The sequence below is a fragment of the Oncorhynchus keta genome, chromosome 33 (genome assembly GCF_023373465.1).
Source record: "Oncorhynchus keta strain PuntledgeMale-10-30-2019 chromosome 33, Oket_V2, whole genome shotgun sequence".
NCBI lineage: Eukaryota > Metazoa > Chordata > Actinopteri > Salmoniformes > Salmonidae > Oncorhynchus > Oncorhynchus keta.
The window spans coordinates 3299670-3326258 of NC_068453.1; the positions used below are offsets into that span (position 1 = coordinate 3299670).

The following is a 26589-nucleotide window of genomic DNA, read 5'->3' on the forward strand; positions in this document are numbered from 1 at the left end:
TTCTTATAGTGTGTCTGAAATTACACCCTATTCCCTACATAGTGCATTACTTTTGAGCAGAGCCCAATGGGCCCTGGTCAAAAGTAGTTGACTATATAGAGAATAGGCTCCTGAGTGGGGCAGCGGTCTAAGGCACTGCATCTCAGTGCTAGAGGCATCACTACACAAACCTGGAATCAAACCAGGTTCTTTCATAACCGGCCATGATTCGGAGTCCCATAGGGGGCACACAATTGGCCCAGGGTCGTCCGGGTTAAGGTTTGGCCGGAGTAGGCCATCGTTGTAAATAGGAATTTGCTCTTAATTAATTAACTGACTTACCTAGTTAAAGGTTAAAACATTTTCTTTTTTTAAATAGGGTGCCAAAAACTGATTAACCATATATTAGAAAAAGAGAGGACACAAGGCAACTCAAAGATACAAATCATTAATATTTTATTTAATCATGTCAACCTAAATAGACAGTGTAGACTGATGTATCAGGTTGACCATCTTTAGTCAATACAAACAATGCAAGAATGACTACTATAGTATGTTTTTCATTGTGCGCTACCCTTATGATTAGATCATCTATATTGAACTTATGTAACTTTGTAATAAAAGTCATCATCAGCTTGTATTGTCTATCGCTTTTCATTTCTTTTCTGCCATTGGCTCGTAATGTCTGTCTATCTCTTCTCTGTCCAGGCCAGACTCCTGTTTGCAGCCCAGCCAGTACTTGGCAATGGATCGTGGGTAGGGAGGGCTGGCAAAGTCAATGTGTTTGGTCTGGAGATCCACCCTGTAGTATTTATCTGGTGGCAGAAAACAATCAAATAAACTAATGATCAGAACAAGAAGGTGTGTGTGTGTGTGTGTGTGTGTGTGTGTGTGTGTGTGTGTGTGTGTGACAGAGAGAGACCTGGGTCCAAATATCTCAATTAGTTTTATATCCATTTAAAAGGAAGTATTCACATATTTTTTATTTTGAAAAACAAATAGTTGAATACTGGAATGTATTTGGAAATACGGTATTGGTATGTATTTGAAAATACTCACACTGTACTCTGCCTCACATGCATTTAACCCATGCATTTGAAAATAGTATTTGAAACATGAAACAAGTATTTCAAAATATTTTCACATTTTAGGCTATTTATGGAAAACTATTTGAAAATACTTTCAAATACTTCCAATAGAGGTAGTTGATTCGGGCCACATACACATGTATTTGAACCCAGGTCTGGTGTGTGAGTGTGTATGTACGTTTGTGTGTGTGAGTTGGATGCCTATGTTTGTCTGTGTGCGTGTGTGCATGTGTACTGTTACCTTTCTTGAAGAAGTAGACGTTCTGGACAGGCAGTGTCTTGTCGTGTGTAGTGTGTGTGGGGGTGTAGTCACTGTAGTCATATGTGAAGCCTCCTCCCATCCTAACACACACACACACACACACACACACACACACACACACACACACACACACACACACACACACACACACACACACACACACACACACACACACACACACACACACACACACACACACACACACACACACACACAAAACCACTGTCGTCAGCTTAAAATCTCCTTTAAGGTCCATATCTTTACCCCTCACTAATGTGTGGACAACCAAACATCATCAAATCATCACATGTAGAGATATTAAGATAATTGGCCTTAGAAAAGACTTGAGTTGGGCAGGCTTTTATTCCAGAGCAGGTCTAACACACCAGATCAGGTGGACACAGTTGCTGCTGTGTGATACGAGTTAGTACAGTACCAGTCATCAGTGCTGGGATGGCACAAAAGCCTGCACTGCATTAGGCTAGAGTACTATACCTACCAGTCGTGGTCATCTAAAAAAAAATCCTCAAAGTACGCTGAGCGACTCTGTCTGGCCCTGCCTCTCTGACCCCGCCTCTTGTCCTTCCTCCCCCTATTGGCTCGTCTCCTGGGGGTGGCGGATGGGGAGGGATTGGGAGTGGGTTTTGGGCTGATGTAAAGACGGCCCACCATGGCAGCGTTTATGGGGGACTTGATCCCCACCCAGTCTTTATTGATGAACCGTGGGCCCTTTTTGTGGCCATGCACTGCAAAAAGAGACGGTAGGAGTTTCTTTAAATTAGGCAGAGTTAAAGACACTTTGACAAACACACACGTACAAGCATGCATGCACACACGCACGGAGACACACGCGCGCGCGCACACACACACACACACACACACACACACACACACACACACACACACACACACACACACACACACACACACACACACACACACACACACACACACACACACACACACACACACACACACACACACACACACACACACACACACACACACACACACACAGCTGGGTCTTACGGCCTTGGAAAAGCATTGTGAAAAGGTTCTCCCAGGTATCATCACAGTACAGGTCGGTGTAGCGCGTGAAGAGCACAGAGGGGGACGACTTAGTCAAGTGCACACACTCTTCGTGAGACGGCTGGTGCTTAAACTCATACTGGTAGTACTGGTCCCCTGTATAGGGAGAAAATAACGGTTATATCAATTCAAGTCTATTAAAGCAATTCAATTCATTTAGTTAAATAAAGGTTAAATAATAAATAAATAAATGTCAATTGCAACCCAGAAATCCGGGAACATACCCAGTTCTGTGAATATAACATTATACAATGTTTATTTTACAGTGCCAAAAACATTCACCTGATGTTACAAGAGCATTCCAAGAAAATAACTTTAAAAAACATAAAAAAGTTTAACACATTTATTTAGGTTGTGGTAACATTATGGGAACATGACAAGAGATATGTTCCCAAAACACAAAACCTGTTCACTTGAGCCGATCATAACAAGGTTTTTATTAAGGTGCAAAAATTAGGGTGGTTCCCAGAACATTTAATTAGGTTGTGGGAACAGTGTGGGTACATTACAAGAGATAGGTTCCCAAAACACAAAATATGCTCAGTTGTGATGACATTCATACAATGTTTAATCTAGGTTGCACAGGAAATTCCTTTAATGCCTGGTCTACATTATTTAAAGGTTTCCAGAAAATCATGACAGAAATATACAGCATGACGGAAATATGATGCCAAGTTTTTGAACTACCAGTAATTTTTTGAGAAGATATAATTTATAAAGCGTTCTATGCATTTGAACAACAGCATAAATACACCTATTTCTGCTGCACATGCTGCCACTCTTTTGAACAGATTCGATTATACTATTTTTTATTTTTTTTATTTCACCTTTATTTAACCAGGTAGGCTAGTTGAGAACAAGTTCTCATTTGCAACTGCGACCTGGCCAAGATAAAGCGTAGCAATTCGACACATACAACAACACAGAGTTACACATGGAATAAGCAAAACATACAGTCAATAATACAGTAGAACAAAAGAAAACAAAAAGTCCAAATACAGTGAGTGCAAATGAGGTAAGTTAAGGAAATAAATAGGCCATGGTGGCGAAGTAATTACAATATAGCAATTAAACACTGGAATGGTAGATCGGCAGAAGATGAATGTGCATGTAGAGATACTGGGGTGCAAGGAGAAAAATAAATAAATACCAGTATGGGGATGAGGTAGGTAGATAGGTGGGCTGTTTGCAGATAGGCTAAGTACAGGTGCAGTGATCTGTAAACTGCTCAGACAGCTGGTGCTTAAAGCTAGTGATGGAGATGTGAGTCTCCAGCTTCCGAGATTTTTGTAATTCGTTCCAGTCATGGGCAGCAGAGAACTGGAAGGAAAGACGACCAAAGGAGGAATTGGCTTTTGGGGTGACCAGAGAGATATACCTGCTGGAGCGCGTGCTACGAGTGGGTGCTGCTATGGTGACCAGTGAGCTGAGATAAGGCGGTTACCTAGCAGAGACTTGTAGATAACCTGTAGCCAGTGGGTTTGGCGACGAGTATGAAGCGAGGGCCAACCAATGGGAACGTACAGGTCGCAGGGGTGGGTAGTGTATGGGGCTATGGTGACAAAATGGAGGGCACTGTGATAGACTGCATCCAGTTTGTTGAGTAGAGTGTTGAAGGCTATTTTATAGATGACATCACCGAAGTCGAGGATCGGTAGGATGGTTAGTTTTACGAGGGTATGTTTGGCAGCATGAGTGAAGGATGCTTTGTTGCGATATAGGAAGCTGATTCTAGATTTAATTTAGGATTGGAGATGCTTAATGTGAGTCTGGAAGGAGAGTTTACAGTCTAACCAGACACCCAGGTATTTGTAGTTGTCCACGTATTCTAAGTCAGAGCCGTCCAGAGTAGTGATGCTGGACGGGCGAGCAGGTGCGGGCAGCGATCGATTGAAAAGCATGCATTTAGTTTTACTTGCGTTTAAGAGCAGTTGGAGGTCATGGAAGGAGAGTTGTATGGCATTGAAGCTCGTCTGGAGGTTAGTTAACACAGTGTGCAAGGAGGGGCCAGAAGTATACAGAATGGTGTCGTCTGCGTAGAGGTGGATCAGAGAATCACCAGCAGCAAGAGCAACATCATTGATGTATACAGAAAAGAGAGTCGCCCTGAGAATTGAACCCTGTGGCACACCCATAGAGACTGTCAGAGGTCCAGACAACAGGCCCTCCGATTTGACACACTGAACTCTATCAGAGAAGTAGTTGGTAAACGAAGCAATCAAGCGAGGCAATCATTTGAGAAACCAAGGCTGTGGAGTCTGCCAATAAGAATGTTGTGATTGACAGAGTCGAAAGCCTTGGCCAGGTCGATGAATACAGCTGCACAGAAATGTCTCTTATCGATGGCGGTTATGATGTTGTTTAGAACCTTGAGCGTGGCTGAGGTGCACCTATGACCAGCTCTGAAACCAGATTGCATAGCGGAGAAGGTATGGTGGGATTCGAAATGGTCAGTAATCTGTTGAACCTGTTTAGGATGCTGCGAATTTTCGCAGCTTTTTGTTAAAAATCGCGCAAAATGTCAACGTCCTGCTACTCATGGCAGGAATATAGTTTATGCATATGATTAGTATGTGTGGATAGAAAACACTCTGAAGTCTCTAAAACTGGTTAAATCATGTCTGTGGCTTTAACAGAACGTGTTTAGGAGTAAAAATCCAGAGGAAAACTGTTCACAAAAAACACAAAAAAATATCCATCCGCATCTATGTATGTGTCTACGGCAAGGGAAAATAGATAGAGACCCGTTTACAGTGCCTACAGCTTCCGCACGATGTCGTCAGTACTGGCATTTCATTTGTAGTTTATCCTTGGTGTGATGACGAATAGGCACTTCCTGTCTTGGGGTCCACTGAAGGAAGTTATGAAAGTGAAAAAATGGACGATGATTTCAAGACTTGCTGCTATCGAATACAGATCACCCCGTGATCAATTTTATTGATTATTAACGTTTATTAATACCTAAAGTTGGTTTACAAAACTAGTTTGAAGTGATTTGTAAAAGTTTATAGGCAACTTTTTGTAATTTTAAACGATGACGTTGCGTTTTGGAAAGGTGCGTTTTCCTGGATCAGACGGGTTTCATAAATGGACATTTTAGGTATACTTTGACAGATTTAATCGGGAAAAATACCCAATTGTGATGTTTATGGGACATATAGGAGTGCCAACAAAGAAGCTCGTCAAAGGTAATGAATGTTTTATATTTTATTTCTGTGTTTTGTGTAGCGCCGGCTACGCTAATTCTTTTGTTTGCTTCTCATTTAGGTATTTCGGGGGCGTGCATGCTATCAGATAATAGCTTCTCATGCTTTCGCCGAAAGGCATTTTACAAATCTGACATGTTGGCTAGATTCACAACGAGTGTAGCTTTAATTGAATACCCTGCATGTGTGTTTTAATGAAAGTTTGAGTTTTATCGAGTACATCAGTTGGCGCTCTGAAATTTCCGCTGAAATTGGTCCCTGTACAGGGACCGCAGCCATAACAGGTTTTAACTTGGCTTTCAAAGTCCTTAGAAAGACAGGGTAGGATAGATATAGGTCTGTAGCAGTTTGGGTCTAGAGTGTCACCCCCTTTGAAGAGGGGGATGACCGCGGCAGCTTTCCAATCTTTGGGAATCTTAGACGATATGAAAGAGAGGTTGAACAGGCTAGTAATAGGGGTTGCAACAATTTCTGCAGATAATTTTTAGAAAGAGAGGGTCCAGATTGTCTAGCCCGGCTGATTTGTAGGGGTCCAGATTTTGCAGCTCTTTCAGAAATGGTGGGGGCTTTGGCGGGTTGCTGTGGAGGGTGCCGGGCAGTTGACATTTAGAATGAGCAGCCATCTCATGAACGAAGGACTGCACCAAGGAGAACTCAACAGGCATGCAGATGTAATAAGTGAAAATACAATCTAAATGAGATAGCTAATATAATGTCACAAAGCATGATGCGCTAGCCAGTTAACTTTCATTCTGAAATATCTTCATATTTCCGAGTTAGTAAGACATTCATTTAGATAGACTTGAAACTGGCACTGGAACTAACTAGCGAGGAGCAAGCTACCAGGTAGATAACTGGTTAATTTGACCCCAAAAATTGACCAAATGATTTCTCAATGTTTCTTAAAATACAGTAGCTGGCTAATTCATCTGATCATGCTTTTTGATACACCAGGTTTTATGCTTTTTTTGTCCTGGATTGCAGGAAGTGATTTACTGGGCTGTTCGCACTACCCTCTGTAGTGCCTTGCAGTCAGAATCCGAGCAGTTGCCATACCAGGCAGTGATGCAGCCAGTGAGGATGCTCTCGATGGTGCAGCCGTATAACCTTTTTCTTTTCAGTCTCCTGAGGGGGAATAGGTGTTGTCGTGCCCTCTTTACGACTGTCATGGTGTGCTTGGATCATGTTAGTTTGTTGGTGATGCGGACACCAAGGAACGTGAAGCTCTCAACCTACTCCACTGCAGCAATGTCGATGAGAATGGGGGCGTGATCGGTCCTCTTTTTCCTATAGTCCACAATCATCTCTTTTGTCTTGATCACGTTGAGGGAGAGGTTGTTGTCCTTCCACCACACGGTCAGGTCTATGACCTCCTCCCTATAGGCTGTCTCGTCGTTGTCAGTGATCAGGCCTACCGCTGTTGTGTCATCGGTAAATGTAATGATGGTGTTGGAGTTGTGCCTGACAGGACAGGAGGGGACTGAGCACGCACCCCTGAAGGACCCCTGTGTTGAGGATCAGCGTGGCAGATGTGTTGTTACCTACCCTTACCACCTGGGGGCAGCCCATCAGGAAGTCCAGGATCAAGTTGCAGAGGGAGGTGTTTAGTCCCAGGCTCCTTAGCTTATTGATGAGCTTTGAGGGCACTATGGTGTTGAACGCTGAGCTGTCGTCAATGAATAACGTGAGTGCTACGGGTCGGTAGTCATTTAGGCAGGTTACCTTAGTTGTTCTTGGGCACAGGGACCATGATGGTCTGCTTAAAACATGTTGGTATTACAGACTTGAAAATGTCAGTGAATCCACTTGCCAGTTGGTCAATGCATGCTCGCAGTACACATCCTGGTAATACGTCTGGCCCTGCGGCCTTGTGAATGTTGACATGTTTAACACCTTAGTGTTTCTCCACCGTATGTACAACCAGAACCAGCGCCTTGTGTTGGGCACTTATTTTGCAAATGTATAATTTGGAGATCCGCCACAAAAAGGATTCTGATAATGTATTGGCAGATGCTTTGTCTCGTGTTTAAAAATGTATGATTTTTGTATGTCTCGTTATGTTGCCTTTGCTCATTGAACTTGTTGGTATTCGTTGTAAATACTTTGGTCGCAATCCTTATAGGGTTGCTCTTTTAAGGGTGGGAGTGTTATGGATACATGTATCCTGTGTGTATTTGTTTTCTCTCCTTCAGGCCTAGTAACAGGTGGCAGTCATCAGTTGCCAATCTGAAGACACCTTTTCCCTTACCCAATCACAATCACAATCAGTTGTCTCTTGCTCTATCTCTTTTGTTTTTGCGCCTACATCTCACATTGTCCGCTATCATGTGAGTATGTATTGCTGTGGTGTATGGATGTTTGTTTGTTGGTGGGAAAAGGGGATACCAAGTCAAGTCACCCTTGGGCATACATTACCCGTAGGAAAACTTTGTCTAAGTACCCAAGTTAGAACTGGGCGGACCACCCACTGTATTTTATTGGTAAGTTAGCTAGCTGTTCGTTACCCAGTAAGACTAGCTTACGGGCTTTTTCCCATTACACCCCATTACCGTGTGTTTGAAATAAACCTAAAGCGTTTGACGGTAGGTTTAGGTTGTCTGTGAATTTCCCCAAGCGACTTACAGCTGTAATCGCAGCAAAAGGTGGCGCTACAAAGTATTAACTTAAGGGGGCTGAATAATTTTGCACGCCCAATTTTTCCGTTTTTGATTTGTTAAAAAAGTTTGAAATATCCAATAAATGTCGTTCCACTTCATGATTGTGTCCCACTTGTTGTTGATTCTTCACAAAAAATACAGTTTTATATCTTTATGTTTGAAGCCTGAAATGTGGCAAAAGGTCGCAAAGTTCAAGGGGGCCGAATACTTTCGCAAGGCACTGTATGTCACTCACCACCTGGATTCAGTCTTATGTAGCAACATTTGAAAATTGTGTTTTTTACAATGAATAAAAGTAGAGACTCAAATTTGTATATCATACACTGCATTTGAGGAACAACGGGAAAGTAATTCTGCTTTGAAAGTTGATCAGCTTGTAAACTCACTTTTGAAAAAATGGCCTTTGAATGTTTTGGTATCTAGTGAAGAGCTCTTCTTGGTCTACACCCATTCAGTATCGTTCACACTCTCTTAAGCTTTAGCCCCCCCTCATCTTGTTTCACTCTCGGAGTGCACACTTGACGCTCTGACCAATAATTTGTTTACCTATGGATAACATGAAAACAGCCTAACCAGCGCTGCTGGCAACAATTTCATTATGCTTTTTTTTCAGACATTTACTGACACTGGGCATATTCAACCGGTGTTGTACATGTGTCACATAACGTTAGCTAACGAGCCAGCCAGCTAATGTTAGCTAGTTAAATAACAATGAACACAGTGCCAACAATGCCACAGTGCTGGGAGCTAACCAAGCAGGTTCAATATCAGCGAGCTAACAGTAGCCTCTAACTAGAAAAGCAAATGGCTCTGGGATATGAATAATAACGTCAGTAAGGGAGCCAGCCAACTAACATACTGACTCACTTCTAGCCACTTTAATAATGAAAAATTGATGTAATAAATGTATCACTAGCCACTTTAAACAATGCCACTTTATATCATGTTTACATACCCTACATTACTCATCTCATATGTATATACTGTACTCTATACCATCTACTGCAACTTACCTATGCCGTTCGGCTATCGCTCATTCATATATTTTTTATTCATTCCATTAGACTTGTTTGTATAAGGTGGTTGTTGTGAAATTGTTAGGTTAGATTACTTGTTAGATATTACTACATGGTTGGAACTAGAAGCACAAGCATTTCTCTACACTTTCATTAACATCTGCGAACCATGTGTATGTGACAAATACATTTTGATTTGATTTAGATAACAGCACACTTGAGGTTGAAATAAAACCAATTTTTCTAAACTAAAAATGTGTAATATCTGAAAATGTAGCTAGCTAACACTAGACTGCATGATGGCCACGTCTCCCTGTCAGGAATGCCATACCATGGTTGCCCTTAGTTTGACGATGTAATCCGGAGACAGGTGTTTTCTCCATCTCATTAGCTCTAATTCCACTGATTTCAAAACTTGATCCTCCAGAAAGTGGAGAGCAACACTCATGCAGCTAAACTACACAATTGTCACGTATGTCGTATCGAGGAGACCAAGGCGCAGCGTGATTGGAATACATTCTTCTTTTATTTAACGAAGAACACTTAAAAAAACTAACAAAACAAATGTGACGCTATAAACAACTAGTGCTGACATACAACTACACAGACAATAACCCACAAAACCAAAATGGAAATGGCAACCTAAATAGGATCTCCAATCAGAGACAACGATAAACAGCTGTCTCTGATTGGGAATCATTTCAGGCCACCATAGACCTACATTTACCTAGACAATGCCAAAACCCCATTGATATATAAAACCCCTAGACAAGCCAAAACACACATACCGCCCTTGTCACACCCTGACCTAACCAAAATAATAAAGAAAACAAAGATAACTAAGGTCAGAGTGTGACAACAATACATTTTTAAAAAGACGCATTCAACAGGATTACCAACACAGACTGACGAGCTCATATAGAGAGAAGCCCCTCTATATGGCAGACCAATCCGAACTCATTTCTCGGCATGTCCAACTCACTCATTATCTCAGCCAATCATGGCAAGTGGGAAGGTTGTTTACTTTTTCTGTGGTTTAACCAACAAGGCTCGTAATTTAACAATTGTATTTGTATTTACAGATGGCATACAAGTTTGTTACTAAGGCACATGAAAGTTCATATGTTCGAGAAGGCATTTCTGCCAAAAAACGCATTATGATAAAAAATATATTTTTACATTCAAATGGCCCTCCTGTGGAGTTGTGACTTGCAACATACGCCTAGTTTCCTGAATCGTGTCACATATTAGCCATTTCTCAGACTCACTTAAATAATTAATTTGATGATACAGCAGTACCAATACAAGGATATATAACATCTATAGAAGAGACAGGAATACTTATGGGGTAGGTGTTGCTGTTTACACAATCGTTTAAAAGTTCGGGGTCACTTAGAAATGTCCTTGTTTTTGAAAGAAAAGCTAATTTGTTTGTCCATTAAAACAACATACAATTGATCAGAACTACACTGTAGACAATGTTAATGTTGTAAATGAATATTGTAGCTGGAAATGGCAGATATGTAATGGAAAATATACATAGGCGTAACCGAGGCCCATTATCAGCAACCATCACTCCATAGAGTAGGGCCTAATTAATTCATTTCAATTGACTGATTCAAATGATATGAAATGTAACTCAGTAAAATCTTAGAAATTGTTGCATGTTGCATTTATATTTTTGTTCGGTATTTAAGGTTGTATTACTTAATTGTTTATAACAGGAACATAAACTATGTATAGCTTCAAAATATATAAAAAAGCTGTCAACAACCTTTTCCAATTTTCATCTGAGTATGCCTATGTACTGAACATTTAAAGAACAGATTAAATGTGTTCTATATGTATTAGACTAGGTCACTTGTAGGGATAAGGAGCAGTTTCACGGACACATATTACACCTAGGAAGGTTTTGTGCACCCTGATAGAAACCTTATCTGAATGTCAGAACAACTGCACAGTTTTAGTGTTTTAGTAACCTCTTGTGTAATCTTGTGTCTTACCACACAATGCTTCCACAAACTAAAGAAACATTCTCTGAACATTTAGAGAACAAATTAAATGTGTTCTAGGAACATTCTTGTGACAGCAGGTGAATTTGCTTTGCACCGTAAAATATTTTTGAATCAACTGCACAACTGGATATTTGTGTGTTTTGGGAACTTATATTTTGTGATGTGCCCAATGTTACAACCAGATTGTTCCCACAACCTAATGAAACATTCTGGGAACTATTAATGAACAGACTAAATGTGTTATAGGAACATCAGGCGAATGTTTTATACAAACATGTTATAATCATCATCACGACAGGACAGTTTTTGTGTTATGAGAATTTTTATTCATTTATTTTATTTATTCAACCCTTATTTTACCAGGTCAATTTTACCAGGTAAGTTGACTGAGAACACGTTCTCATTCACAGCAACGACCTGGGGAATAGTTACAGGGGAGAAGAGGAGTGATGAATGAGCCAATTGGAAGCAGGGGATGATTAGGTGGCCATAATGGTATGAGGGAATATAGACAGGACACCGGAGCAAACACCCCTACTTTTACGATAAGTGCCATGGGCTCTTTAGTAACCATAGGGTCAGGACACCCGATTAACGTCCCATCTGAAAGACAACACCCTACACAGGGCAATGTCCCCAATCACTGCCCTGTGGCATTTGGATATACAGTATTACATCATATTACATTATTTATTTATTCATTGACCAGAGGAAAGAGTGCCTCCTACTGGCCCTCCAAATCCACTTTGCCGCAACCTAACAAAAGTTCTGGGAACTTTCACAGAACCATTTTTGGTTTTCTGGGAAGTCAGTTCAAGTTAAGTGATTAATCCCCTTAAGGGTTTCATCACAGTACACTGTGTTTCAGGTGTTTCACAGATTACCAGTATTCTGCCCATTGGGCCCACATTGGTTGAATCAACATTGTTTCCTCGTCATTTCAGTTCAATTAAGCTGAACTAATGTGGACAAGACCTTGAATTGACGTTTGTGCCAAGTGCGTGTGTGTTACCTTTGAAGAAGTAGACCTTCTCTTTGCCATGGTGACCGGGAGCTGGTATGGCGAAGGAAGCGTCGACGTCAGTTGGAACCTTCTCAAACCCTACAGAGATGTCCCGAGGGTAATCGGCATCCAGAACATCATCCTCAAAACGCCAATACTTATTTCCCTGAGAGGAGACAAGCGAAAGAAAAGCAAAGCAAATGAATCAAACTAAATAGTCAACGTTAGTTTCATAGGCCATATTCTCCTGTTAATTTGGGATTGATTCCAGCAGACAACTGCTCAAGTTTAGACCAATGTTTCCCAAACCTCTCCTTCAGCCAGCCCAGTTATTTGTTCTTAATTCCAGAACTAGCATTGCTGATTCAACTAATGTAGGGGTTGATGATGATGTAACCATTTGAATCCGCTGTGCTAGTTCTGGAATACATCAAAGCAGTAGACTGGCTGGGGGTACATGAGGAAAGGTATGGGAAGCACTGCTTGACAATACTTTTGAGATGTGAAAAGGTCTGACATACTTTTGACTTTGGGATGAACTATCCCTTTAACAGGGCGCTGTGTCAGTGTTGTGAGTGGTGAGGAAAGGTGGTAGCTTAAAGATGCAATACACTGTATTAGTGTTGTGAGTGGTGGGGAAGATGTAGGATACTATGGCAGTGTTGTGAGTGGTGGGAAAAGTGGTAGCCTACTTTGAAGATGTAGGTCTTGCCCTGGCAGTTGATGCGAGTAAAGGCAGCATCTATAGGTCCTCTGATGCCCCACTGGTCGTAGATCAGTTTGGGGTAACCGGGGACAACCGCCCTCTCATCGAGCTCAAAGAAATAATCACCTGTAGGAGACAGCATGTTTGTTCTCACCAGGACAGGGCGACAGAACAAGTCATAGAGAAGAAAGAATGGAGAGAGAGAGAGAGGGAAAGAAAGTGAAACAGAGAAGCAGTGAAAATGTAGACATAAAGAAGAAGATAGTGTAGGAGCCAATTTTCCATGTTTTGTGTTCTATTAATTTCATCCTCACACCTCCCTGTTCTTACCTGTTGTGCACCTGGCTGCTCCCCCTTGATTTAGATTTGTCTGCTTTAGTTATACTGTATATGGCTGCCAGGGGATTGTGTGGGTGGGAACTAGTGTACCTGGGAGCACAGACAATTTTCAACCATGCTCTTCTTGTTTGATTCTGGATTATTGAAAATAAGGTATTCTTTCTGGGGTTTTGGGGGGTGCATCGGAATTATCCTCAGGTCCCTAGTAGTGAGTGTCATTAATGACTTTTGGGGTATTTGCCAACTGGACGCGGTTACCACAGTGAGTAAAAGAGACAAAGAAGGGATGTGCAGAGGTATCTGCCAAAACAATCGCTGTCTAAACCAAATAAGTTGTTGATTGTTTGCCTCTCAGAGGGTTCACTGCTGTGTATGTAATTGTGGATTTGGTTTGGATTATGGGCAGTTCTCACCAGAATTGGCACCTGTGCTTGACAACGTTACGTTCCCGAAAGATCAGTGGTGTGTATTCATGGGTGCCAAGGGAAGCCAGGCTTCCACCAAAAGTTGACCAATAAAGAAATCTATCTTTTATCTCTCTGTGTTTCATAATTTTCCTTAAATTCACAAGAAGCTGAATGTATCTCACTGGAGAAAGCATCCGAGCGAGTGTTGGCCATCTATCTTTTACTGTCTGATCAAAAAGAGTATGACATTGTTGCCGCCTGCAGCATTGAATGCAATGGAAACCAGAGAGCATTTGGCGTCTCTTGATTAAAAAAAATAAAAAAAATTATAGCCAATCAGCGTTGGGCTAAACTGAGTGAGATCAACTGTGAATGGTCCTGTTGCATCAAAACAAAAAGTGTCAAGAAAAGCCCGTTTGGACTGGCTTCACACCAATTACAAGCCAAACGTAATTTACAGAATGAACTTGAATTGTTGCATCTCGTTGTGTCGTTGTCCTCCGGTGGCAAGCTAACTAACTAAAATCGTCCCTTTGTAAGTTATTTATACATGTTTCTGCCACCATGTCTAATAACCGAAAAGAGCTTCTAGATATAAGGACAGCAATTACCCACCCCATACTGGAGGAATTATTTTTCTTCAACAAGTCGGACGATAAAGGATTTACTTCACACACCCGGCAAGGCCCTTATCTCCATCATTAGTTGGAGACACAGGTATCATGGACGAAGATCTGGGTGCCTTGATAGGATCTGTCACCAAGAGGGTAATCAACCTTTACCATTGGTCCTATTAGCCAATGTACACTCAATCGTTAAGAAAATAGACAAACTACGATCACGTATATCCTACCAACTAGACATTAAAAAATGTAAAATCTTATGTTCACCGAGTCGTGGAAGAACGAAATCATGAATAACATACTGCTGGCGGGTTATATGTTTTTCTGGCAGGATAGAACAGCGGCCTCCGGTAAACAACTGCTGGTGCACGAAATCTAAGGAAGTCTCAAGGTTTTGCTCGCCTGCGGTAGTATCACATGATAAGCTGTAGACCACACTAATTTCCAAGAGAGTTTCGCTCTGTATTTTTCGTAGCTGTCTACACACCACAACAAACCGATGCTGGCACTAAGACAGCACTCAATTAACTGTATACGGCATAAGTAAACAGGAAAACGCTCGTCCAGAGACGGCGCTCCTAGTGGCCAGGGACTTTAATGCAGGAAAACTCAGCATGTTAAATGTGCAACCAGATGGGAAAAAAACCTCCAGAACACCCTTCACTCCACCCACAGAGATGCATACAAAGTTCTCCCCGTCCTCCATTTGGTAAATCTGACCGTAATTCTATCCTCCTGATTCCTGCTTAAAAACAAAAACTAAAGCAGGAAGCACCAGTCAAGAGGAAGCACTCAGTCAAGAAGAAAGAGGTCAGATGAAGCAGATGCTAAGCTACAGGACTGTTTTGCTAGCACAAATCAAATCAAATGTATTTATATAGCCTTTCGTACATCAGCTGATATCTCAAAGTGCTGTACAGAAACCCAGCCTAAAACCCAAACAGCAAGCAATGCAGGTGTAGAAGCACAGACTGGAATATGTTCCCGGATTCCTCCGATGGCATTGAGGAGTACACAAACATGGATTACAGGCAACATCGCACTGAGCTAATGGGTAGAGCTGCCGCTTTCAAGGAGAGGGATTCTAACCCGGGAGCTTATAAGAAATTCCGCTATGCCCTCTGATGAACTATCAAACAGGCAAAGCGTCAATACAGGACTAAGATCGAATCGTACTACACCGGCTCCGATGCATGTCGCGTGTGGTTGGTCTTGCAAACTATTACAGACTACAAAGGGAAGCACAGCCAACTATAGCCCAGCAACAACAGGAGGCTACCAGGCGAGCTGGCAAGTAACACTGAAGCATGCATGAGAGCATCAGCTGTTCCAGATGACTGTGTGATCACACTCTCCGTAGCCTTTGTGAGTAAGACCTTTTAACAGGTCAACATTCACAAGGCCGCCGGGCCAGATGGATTAACAGGACGTGTACTCCGAGCATGCGCTGACCAACTGGCAAGTGTTTTCACTGACATTTTCAACCTCTCCTTGTCCAAGTCCGTAATACCAACATATTTCAAACAGACCACCATGGTCCATGTGCCCAAGACCACGAAGGTAACCTGCCTAAATGACTACCGACCCGTAGCACTCACGTCTGTAGCCATGAAGTGCGTTGAAAGGCTGGTCATGGCTCACATCAACACCATTATACCAGAAACCACCTGGACAAAAGGAACACCAATCTGAGAATGCTATTCATTGACTACAGCTCAGTGTTCAACACCACAATGGCCTCATAGCTCATTACTAAGCTAAGGACCCTGGGACTAAACACCTCCCTCTACAACTGATCCTGGACTACCTGACAGTTCCGCCACCAGGTGGTAAGGGTAGGTAACAACACATCCGCAACGCTGGGGCCCCTCAGGAGTGCATGCTCAGTCCCCACCTGTACTCCGTGTTCACTCAAGACTACATGGCGAGGCACGACTCCAACACCATCATTAAGTTTGTCGATGATAACAGTGGTAGGCCTGATCACCAACAATGATGAGACAGCCTATAGGGAGGAGGTCAGAGACCTGGTCATCTGGTGCCAGCACAACAACCTCTCCCTCAACTTGATCAAGATAAAGGAGATGGTTGTGGACTACAGACAAAAGGAGGACTGAGCACGCCCCCATTCTCATCAACGGGGCTGCAGTGGAGCAGGTTGAGAGCTTCAAGTTCTTTGGTGTCCACATCACCAACAAACTATCCAAACAACTAAGACAGTCGTGAAGAGGGCACAACAAAGCCTATTCCCCTTCAGGAGATTGAAAAGATTTGGCATGGGTCCTCAGATCCTCAAAAGGTTATACAGCTGCACCATTAAGTACCTCAATGGACCGTAAAGGTAATCACTATACAAACTATAACGCTCCCTTAAGGAAATTACAAATATTATGGACACTTTAGAAATAGTGGATATTTGGAGACAAAAAAAAAACAACCTAGTGAGATATACATGGAGGAGACTAATCAAACTAGTCACCTTGACTACTTTCTTGTCTCTTTCTTTCTTGCATCAAAGGTTAAAAAAAGTTAATAGGAGACAGAATGCGATCGAGTCATCATCTAATTTGCATTCACATAACTCTTATAGATTTTAAATGTGGATTGGATATTGTAAATGTAATCAAAGTTAAAAATAATTTGTCCTCCAGTAAACTAAGACAAAATAATTTATAACATATTTTTCCAGTATAATATAGGTTCAGCATATCCCCTTATTGTTTGGGATACCCTTAAATGTACCTTCAGGGGTCATTCAATTCAATATTCATCAATAATAAAAAAGCAGTTTCTGGCTAAAGAGACCAGACTAACAAGGGAAATACATGAACTAATAGTACAGGTAGATAGCCATAAAAACAATACTACAGAGATACGAAATAAGTTAGAGGAAAAATAAAAAGAACTTGAGGAACTTATTTCAAGAACAATCTAATGTAATCTTTAACAAAATAAAGCACACTTGATGGAATATGGAGAAAAATACACAACATTCTTCCCGAATCTTCAATACAGGAACGCTAAAAAAAAATATTTGCAGAAACTCGTTACTGAAGACAGAGTCATCTATGATTCCCCGAATTATATTTTAAAAGAAGAAGCAAATTATTTTAGGCAGATGTTCTCTTTTCCGTCTCATCCTTTCCGACTGAATGAAGATTATGGTAAGGAATTCTTTACACATAATATAAAAAATGTCAAAAATTTTTTTTTACAGAAAGTGCGAAGGCCAAATTACAGAGGAAGAAGTTTGAGGCTCTTAAATCCTTTCAATCTAAAATCCCAGGGTTTGATGGCATACCGGTAGAGGTATATCAAGTATTTTTTGATATACTAAAAGCTCCATTGTTAGATTGTTTTAACTACTCCTATAGAAATGGTCGTCTGTCAGGTACGCAGCGGGAAGGTTTGATTTCACTATTATTAAAACAAGACCCAGATGGCAAATATATTTTTAGATCCAGTCTAAAAAGAAACTGGAGGCCTCTTACACTTCAGTGTTGTGATGCAAAAATACTAGCAAAATGCATAGGACTCGGAATTAAAAGGGTTTTACCAGGTATTGTTCATCCTGATCAGACAGGCTTTTTTTACATGACGATACATTGGAGATAATATACCACAACTACTAGAAATAATATAACATCATGAAACAGGAATGGTATTCATAGCGGATTTTGAAAAGGCATTTGTTAAGTAAGAGTGGATTTTATTTATAAATGCCTGGATTTTTTCAATTTCAATAATTCTCTTATAAAATGGGGAAAAATAATGTATAGCAAACCCCAGGTGTAAAATAGTGAATAACGGCTACTTCTCAGAGAGTTTTGAATTGTCAAGAGGAGTTAAAAGAGGGTTAATACAAGGCTTAAAAACAAAGGTGTCCATGTATGCCAATGACTCAAGTTTTATATTATGTCTGCAAGCTAGATCCCTGCAATGTCTCATTGAAGATCTAGATAACTTTTCTGTACTCTCTGGACTAAAACCTAATTATGATAAGGGTACAATATTATGTATTGGATCTGTAAAAAATACAAATGTTACATTACCCTGCAGTTTACCTAAAAAATGGGCTGATGGTGAAGTAGACATACTCGGTATTCATATCACAAAATATATAAATAAGCTCCCCACAATGAATTTCAATAGAAAACTTGTAAAAATAGACAAGATCCTGCAACCATGGAGAGGTAAATACCTGTCTATTTATGGAAAAATTGCCCTGATTAACTTCTTAACCTCTTAAGTCGACCCTCTACTTTTTCGAACATTCTGTTAAAAACCGCGCAACATTTCAGCGCCCTGCTACTCGTGCCAGGAATATAGTATATGCATATGATTAGTATGTGTGGATAGAAAACACTCAGACGTTTATAAAACTGGTTAAATCACGGCTGTGACTATAACAGAACGTGCGTTTCATCGAAAAGTGCAGGAAAATCTGATCACTGAAAATGGAAACATATATCCATGCGCCACTTCAACCGATTGATAAAGGCGAACCACATTAAATGCGGCCAAGGTTGCAATACCTACAGCTTCCACACGATGTCAACAGGCTTGTCATTTGCCTACGATTTGTTTCTTGGTCAATCGGACGCAAGGCAGAGCCTTTCTTCCGGTCTCCGACCGGATATTTTGGTTGAGATTTACCAGGACATTATTTCCAGACGTACCCCTATAGAATATACATCGCCTCGTGATCAATTTGATCGCTTATTAACGTTTACTAATACCTAAAGTTGCATTACAAAAGTATTTCGAAGTGTTTTGTGAAAGTTTATCGTCGACTTTTTTAATTAAAAAAAATGACGTTACGTTATAAGACGCAATTTTTTTTCGTTTATCACACAGTCTTCATAGATCGATATCTAGGCTATATATGGACCGATTTAATCGAAAAAAAAATACCCAATAGTGATTATGGGACATCTAGGAGTGCCAACAAAGAAGATGGTCAAAGGTAATGAATGTTTTATATTTTATTTGTGCGGTTTGTGTAGCGCCGACTATGCTAATTATTTTGTTTACGTCCCCTGCGGGTCTTTTGGGGTGTTACATGCTATCAGATAATAGCTTCTCATGCTTTCGCCGAAAAGCATTTTAAAAATCTGACTTGTTGGCTGGATTCACAACGAGTGTAGCTTTAATTCAATACCCTGCATGTGTATTTTAATGAACGTTTGAGTTTTAACTAGTACTATTAGCATTTAGCGTAGCGCATTTGCATTTCCAGATGTCTAGATGGGACGCCTGCGTGTCAGGTAGGAGCAAGAGGTTAAGGTACAAGGGGCAGCCTCTTTACTTTTGGATAAATAGCATGCCCAATTTCAACTTCCTGCTACTCATGCCATGAATATAAGAGATGCATATTATTAGTATATCTGGATAGAACACACTCTGACGTTTCTAAAACTGTTTGAATCATGTCTGTGGGTATAACAGAACTTATGTAGCAGGCAAAATCCCGAGGACTAACCGTTCAGATTTTTTTTTTTTTGGTCTCTGTCTGTTCAGTGAGTTCTCATTGGAAAACGATATTTCTTAGGTACTTGTTTCCTACCGCTTCCACTGGATGTCCCCAGTCTTTGGAATTTGGTTGAGGTTATTCCTTTGTGCAATGAAGAAGTACGGCCATCTAGGAAATGGGTAACACTGTTGAGAGTTGCGCAAGACTTGAAAAGTAGAGTTAGTTTTCTCTCATCCTCTATTGAAAACAGATGTCTTCAATTTGATCGATTATTAACGTTTAAATATAACTTGTATTAAGTTGTATTACAAAATTAGTTTGAAATGTTTTGGCAAAGTTTACAGGAAACTTTCGAGATATTTTGTAGGGATGTGGCGCAATTTGGAAGATGTTTTTTTCTGGATCAAACGCGCCAAATAAATTGAATTGATTGAACAAAAGGACCAATTGTGATGTTTATGGGACCAATTGGAGTGCCAACAAAAGAAGCTTGTCAAAGGTAATGCATGTTTTACATTTTATTCTGCCTTTTGTGTCGCGCCTGCATGGTTGAAATATGCTACTCTCTCATTGTTTACTGTTGTGCTATCATCAGATAATAGCATCTTATGCTTTCGCCAAAAAGCTTTTTTGAAATCTGACATGTTGGCTGGATTCACAACGAGTGTAGCTTTAATTTGGTATCTTACATGTGTGATTTAAAGTTAAAATGTTTCCGTTATAATGTCTTTAATGATATTACCAAACAACAACTGGTTTGACATGATTATCGTTTGGAGCACCACCAACCATTTCCCACATTATTTATGTTAGAAATATTATTTCAATGTACAACCTTTTGATGTTACAGTACTGAAAAATCTCTCCGTGGTATCAAATGGATTTTTTACTTTAATTTCTGCAGAGTGAGAGAGAGAGTTCCGACAAGGTATTTACGACTGTCATTAAACTGGCAAACTTTCCCCACTCCCCCCCTTCCTCTCTGGTGGGGGGGAGAGAGAGAGGGGGGTCTCTCTCTGATCCTCACCCAGGAGGTAAAGTCATGACATGGATTACTAGAGTTTTGATGATTTGGAGAAACTCCAAAGTTTCAAATGATTTCCAATGAAACTCCAAAACTCCAATGATTTGGAGAAACTCCAAAGTGGAGAAACTCTGAAGTTTCTCTTCCTTTCTGAATTGGCTGATGTATTTTATAAATTAATCTTCAAATAATAAACATTTAACCTGTTTGGCGCAGGCATGCAGCAAGCGACCCACCTCGACAAAATCCAGTGAAATTGCAGAGCGCCAAATTCAAAATACAGAAATAGTCATAATAAACATTCATAAAAATACAAGTGTTATACATCGGCTTGAAGATTAATTTCTTGTTAATCCAGCTGCTTTGTCAGATTTCAAAAAGGCTTTACGGCGAAAGCATACCATGCGATTATCTGAGGACAGCACCCCGCTTACAAAAGCATAAACACGTTTTCCAACCAAGTAGAGGAGTCACGAATGTCAGAAATAGCGATAAAATTAATCACTTACCTTTGAAGATTTTCATCTGGTTGCAGTCGCAAGAGTCCCAGCTACACAATAAATGTTTGTTTTGTTCGATAAAGTCCCTCTTTATATCCCAAAAACTCAGTTTTGTTGGTGCGTTTTGTTCAGTAATCCACTGGCTGAAAGGCGGTCAAAACACGAATACATCTTAATAGTACCGGTAAAGTCATAAGGTGAATGCACCAATTTGTAAGTCGCTCTGGATAAGAGCGTCTGCTAAATGACTTAAATGTAAATGTTAAATGTAAAGTTCGAAACATGTCAAACGATGTTAGTAATTAATCCACAGGTTGTCAATTGTCTAAATAATCTATAATACTTCAACCGGACAATAGCATATTCAATAGAAAGTCGTGACAGTCTACTACCAAGTTTTTTTGGACATGTTTATCAATGACCTCTCCCTTCAAAAGGCTTCCTGAGGAAAAGATGAACAAAGAGCACAAAAATGAAATGTTATGAAGTATCTATTGTCCGAGTTTTGGTTGCACACATGTACATTCTCTTGATAATAAATGTACTGAAAAACCCAATGTAAACCTGATACACAACATTTTTGTAATGTTTGAAATAGCTTTCTAAATCATGTCTGAGGTACAGGGAAAGAAACACTCACTTAATATGGGTTGACTGACCTCTGATCTGACTTTCTGGTGAGGCCTGACCACCCTTACTAGAAAGGCTAAGAATATTTGGTGACACTTAGATGTAATATGGAAACACTAATAATTAGGAAGACGGTTAGAATTTAGCAATAGTCCTATGTGTGATTCGGACAATGAGAAGGACAGAAAGAGAGTGCTGCTTCTGAATGAGAGACACCTGTCTCTAGTCTATTTTACTATTATCTTATGGGATACAATTATTTTCTTCAAGAAAAGAGTTCTAATTCTAATTTGATTTGTTAATTTTTTACTTAACAGGCAGTGTTGTTTTTTGGGGGGACGCATGAATCACGATGTGAGTCATGTGCCCAAAGGGGGAATTACCAGTGAGCATGGAGAGTGATCCCGTCCACACTGCTCTCATGCCGCTCGTGTACTGGTAGGAAAATGGACAAGACATAATGGACAGTAAAGGACAGTGGTGGCTCAGGTAAAATGGGAAATTATCAAGGGCCATCCACTTTCAACATGTGTGCCATTGGGAGGATGAACTGTAAACCTATCTGAAGAAGAAAATTAAGATGCCAGAAGAATGAATGCCATGAAGGAAGGGGGTGGTCAACTGTGCCCGTAATTGATTTAGGCTTGTCCATGAACAATTTTTTGCAGTAACAGGTTATTTGTGGAGGTCTATACACTGTGAAATATATAGTAATTTAGACTACAAATGCATTTAGATACCAATCTGTCATTACCACAAATGGGGGCCGTGATGAGAAAAATGAATGCTAGAAATATAAGATGTATATACTGTATGTCAATGTAAATGTACATTCTGCCTGTATTGGTGTGTGTTAAGTTGAGCGTCTTAAAATTCCGGTGAGAGAACCAACGTGAAGCACTAAGGACTGTCATTCTAAATTTAGGTTGGATAATTTATCAATAGTTCTAATTATGAATTGGAAAGGCAAGGCTTCTAGAGACAGAGCAATGCTCGTAAAATGTGAGGATAGCCACTAGATTGTAGCTTGGGCTAACCTTGTCCCAATCTCATTCTTATCAAGGTTGGTCTGAAACTGTTATAATGTGTTCTCTCTCTTCCCTATGAAGTCAATGTGGTTTCTAGGTCGTGTGGAACATGTGAGTGATCATTGATCCAGATAAGGGATTGTTGGAAACAGACACATTTTTTACAAATGAATAATTGACTTAAGCTAGTGTTTAGTACGTTTATAACTATGTAAGTGAGGCAATTAATGTGTTATGGGTTAGATGGAATGATTTATGTGCAAATGTGTTTGTGGCCTGAGGCAAACTAGAAGGAGCCCTGAGCAAAAGGGACCAATGCCGCCCCGGAGTAGAGGCCCAGAAGTAGATGGTCATTGTGGAATGAGTGTCCTGCTGAGCCCTGGTTGGGTCCGGTTAAGTGGTGAACTTCACTATAGCATTAATAAGAAAACATGCCTTTTAAGACTATGACCAACAATGTGCCCTAGACCAAATTCTGGAGATCTAGAGACGTAGAGAAAATTGGCAATGCTAAAAAAAATAGCGTAAATTGGCTCTGCAATACAGAGAGGATCTTGACTATGTTTTGGAAGGTCTAGGGGTCACTTGTGCAATCATTGCCAATACATTTTGTACTTTTGTCCCAGATCACTCTTCCAATATGACTCCTCTCGCCGAATACATTGGCACTTTTCTAAGAATAATTCCTAATACATAGGGTTGTGGCGGTCACAAAATTATGTCAGCCGGTGATTGTCAAGCAAAAAAACTTGAATATAAACACATTTAGAATCTCCTGGCTTCCACACATAGCCGACAAGCTACTGATGCAGACCTTTGGAACATCTACATTTTAAAGAGTCTAATAAAGCCATGTAATATAGCTAACACATTCCCAAAAAAATACATCTAAAAAAGAAACATCTAAAAAAGCATGATATGAAGAAAATGTAGTATATTTCAGAAGAACAGAATAGCATACTCTGAGTGGTCCTTGTGTTACTAGGTCCTGATCTGGCTATCGTGAGATATTGGTTGGTCACATGAATGAACCAAACGTCAATGATGATTGAATTTAGAATGATGAATAAGATAAATCATGCCCATGTAACGCATCTGTAAGCAGTTTATAAGAGATCTAACGGGACTTCCCTGATAGTACACATATGTCAGGAGCTCTATGCTGCATCAAGTTTTTTGGAACCTTTCCAGTTAACTATTAATAAACAATTGTTCATTTAAGATTGACTGAGTGTCCGTGTGAATCTGCTGGCAGCTAACCAACCAGGTTCAATGTTAGCTAGCTAACATTAGGCTCTAACTAGAAAAGAAAATGGCTCTGGGATACAAATAATGTCATACACGTAATGCTAGCTAGGGAGCCTGCCAGCTAATGTTAGCTAGCTAGCTAACAGTACACTTTAGCTTAAGACATGGAGCTAGCTAGGTAAACAATGAACGTAACTAGGTAAACAATGTGTAAGGTCACACACTTAATGTTAGCTAACAAGCCAGCCAGCTAACGTTAGCTAGTTAAACAACAATGAACAGTACCAAATCATGTCGTTTACTGCCCTGCATGAATCGGCTGGGAGCAAACCAACCCGGTTCAATGTTAGCTAGCTATGCTTTATTTAGGCTCCCTGGACATTTATGAAAATGTAATTGTTTTGAGACTTGCAGCTACAATGTAGGAGCCATTTTGAATGTTTTGTGTTCTATTCATATCATACCTAAACCTAATTAGGAGCACAGGCCGTGCTCTTTTTATTTGATTTGGATTATTGAAAAGAATGAAAATAAATTGACTAAACGTATTCTTGGACTCATATTTTTTACTGGATTGCGGGCGTTGGAATTATCCCCAGGTCACTAGTCAATGGCATCAAGAACTTTTCTGGTATTTGCCCTTACACATTCCCCCTCACCTCTGAAGGCGTAGATGGATCCGTTCTTGAGCTGGAGGAAGGCGTCGAAGGGCTTCCCGCTGCAGGGCACTGCCTCTGGGTCAGGGGGAGGGTGGGGGTATGGGTGGTGGTGGTCGGGGCCAGGGTGGTGGTGGGGACAGCAGTTGTGTTCACTGCTGTAGTGGGGGTGTTCACTACATCGTCCTCTGGGGCATCAAATGTGTCACCGCGGGCAACTGAGGAGAGAATGCCACAGATTTATATTAGAAACTTTATATGGACAGTGGTTTGATTCTATGTGGCATTTTTTTACTTGATCAAACTTCATTAAACTAACCCTGGCTATGTCCAAAATGGCATCCTATACCCTTTATAGTCCACTACTTTTGACTTCGGGCCCGAAGTAGTCAAAAGTAGTGCTCTAGAAATTAAATACGGTGCCATTTCAGACACATCCGTTATAAATATGATATTATGATATATCATCATTTCCAGGGAGCCATAATATCATGAGAAGCAGAGCATCTTTCTTACTCTTCCTAGGGCAGGCACTGTCGAAGTCCATGCAGCAGCTGCTGTAGTAGCGACACATGGAGTCACACTGGCACTTGGCCATGGGGTTGAAGCTGTGACAACGACCCACACACGACTCTGCACAGGAGGGATGACCCAAAAACAGTGGTTACCTTAGAACAACATTCTGATACAGCAATCTATGCTAGACATTGACAGAGGCCCTTATATGAATGCCCAAAGTAGTGGTCATCATACATAGTAGCTACAGACGTTGTTTTTATATAAAAGGTATTCAACTGTAGTTACTCAGTCCTTTAACTAAGTGTGACCACACATATTTTTTGAACAGACGAAGCTGGGCTTGAAGTATGGTTACTGGGCAAGCACGTTAAGTAACTAAACAAAGCAGTAGGCTACCAATAGCTGAATTATACAGTGCCTTGCGAAAGTATTCGGCCGCCTTGAACTTTGCGACCTTTTGCCACATTTCAGGCTTCAAACGTAAAGATATAAAACTGTATTTTTTTTGTGAAGAATCAACAACAAGTGGGACACAATCATGAAGTGGAACGACGTTTATTGGATATTTCAAACTTCTTTAACAAATCAAAAACTGAAAAAATGTGGCAAAAGGTCGCAAAGTTCAAGGGGGCCGAATACTTTCGCAAGGCACTGTACAAACATTTAGCAGCACACGGGTAGAGTAATGGACATTAATTAGTTTAATTAAAAAAATTGTAACTTACCCTCTGCAGCAAACGCAGAGGCCAGCGCGAGTGCCAGCAGAACAACTGACAACTTCATTCTGTCTCACTCAGCAGGAGACCACACAAACCGGAGAGCAGTAGAAACTGGTGCTCCTCTGTCAAGTGGAAATGTGAAAATACACAAAACCAAGGGTTGCACATCCAGAGTCAGTGGATACGTAACTCTAGTCTACGGTTTCCTGTTGTACTTTGCTTGGTAAACAAACCCAAGTCAATTTCACATGATGGGATGGCCCACTTTGGAACCACTGCATTGTGGGCAACACAGCTGATCGATCAGGGGCTCCAAAAGTCATTCAGCCTAGTTGTTTGTTTTGTGAGCGGATGGTCAGGTAGCCATTTTCTGTTATAATCATTAAACATGATTCCAATAGG

The 26589-nt window shown here is 40.6% G+C and overlaps 1 protein-coding gene across 1 annotated transcript; it reads right to left on the bottom strand.

The window, feature by feature from the left end:
- Positions 1-418: 418 nt before the first annotated feature.
- Positions 419-26378, bottom strand: LOC118366051 (vitronectin). Its single transcript, XM_035748380.2, is given in 10 exon segments — positions 419-794; positions 1309-1409; positions 1829-2075; positions 2359-2514; positions 12325-12481; positions 13008-13147; positions 24953-25042; positions 25045-25167; positions 25466-25582; positions 26194-26378. Coding segments are annotated over 10 exon segments (1350 nt in total). The 5' UTR covers positions 26252-26378; the 3' UTR covers positions 419-633.
- Between the last annotated feature and the right edge of the window lie 211 nt (positions 26379-26589).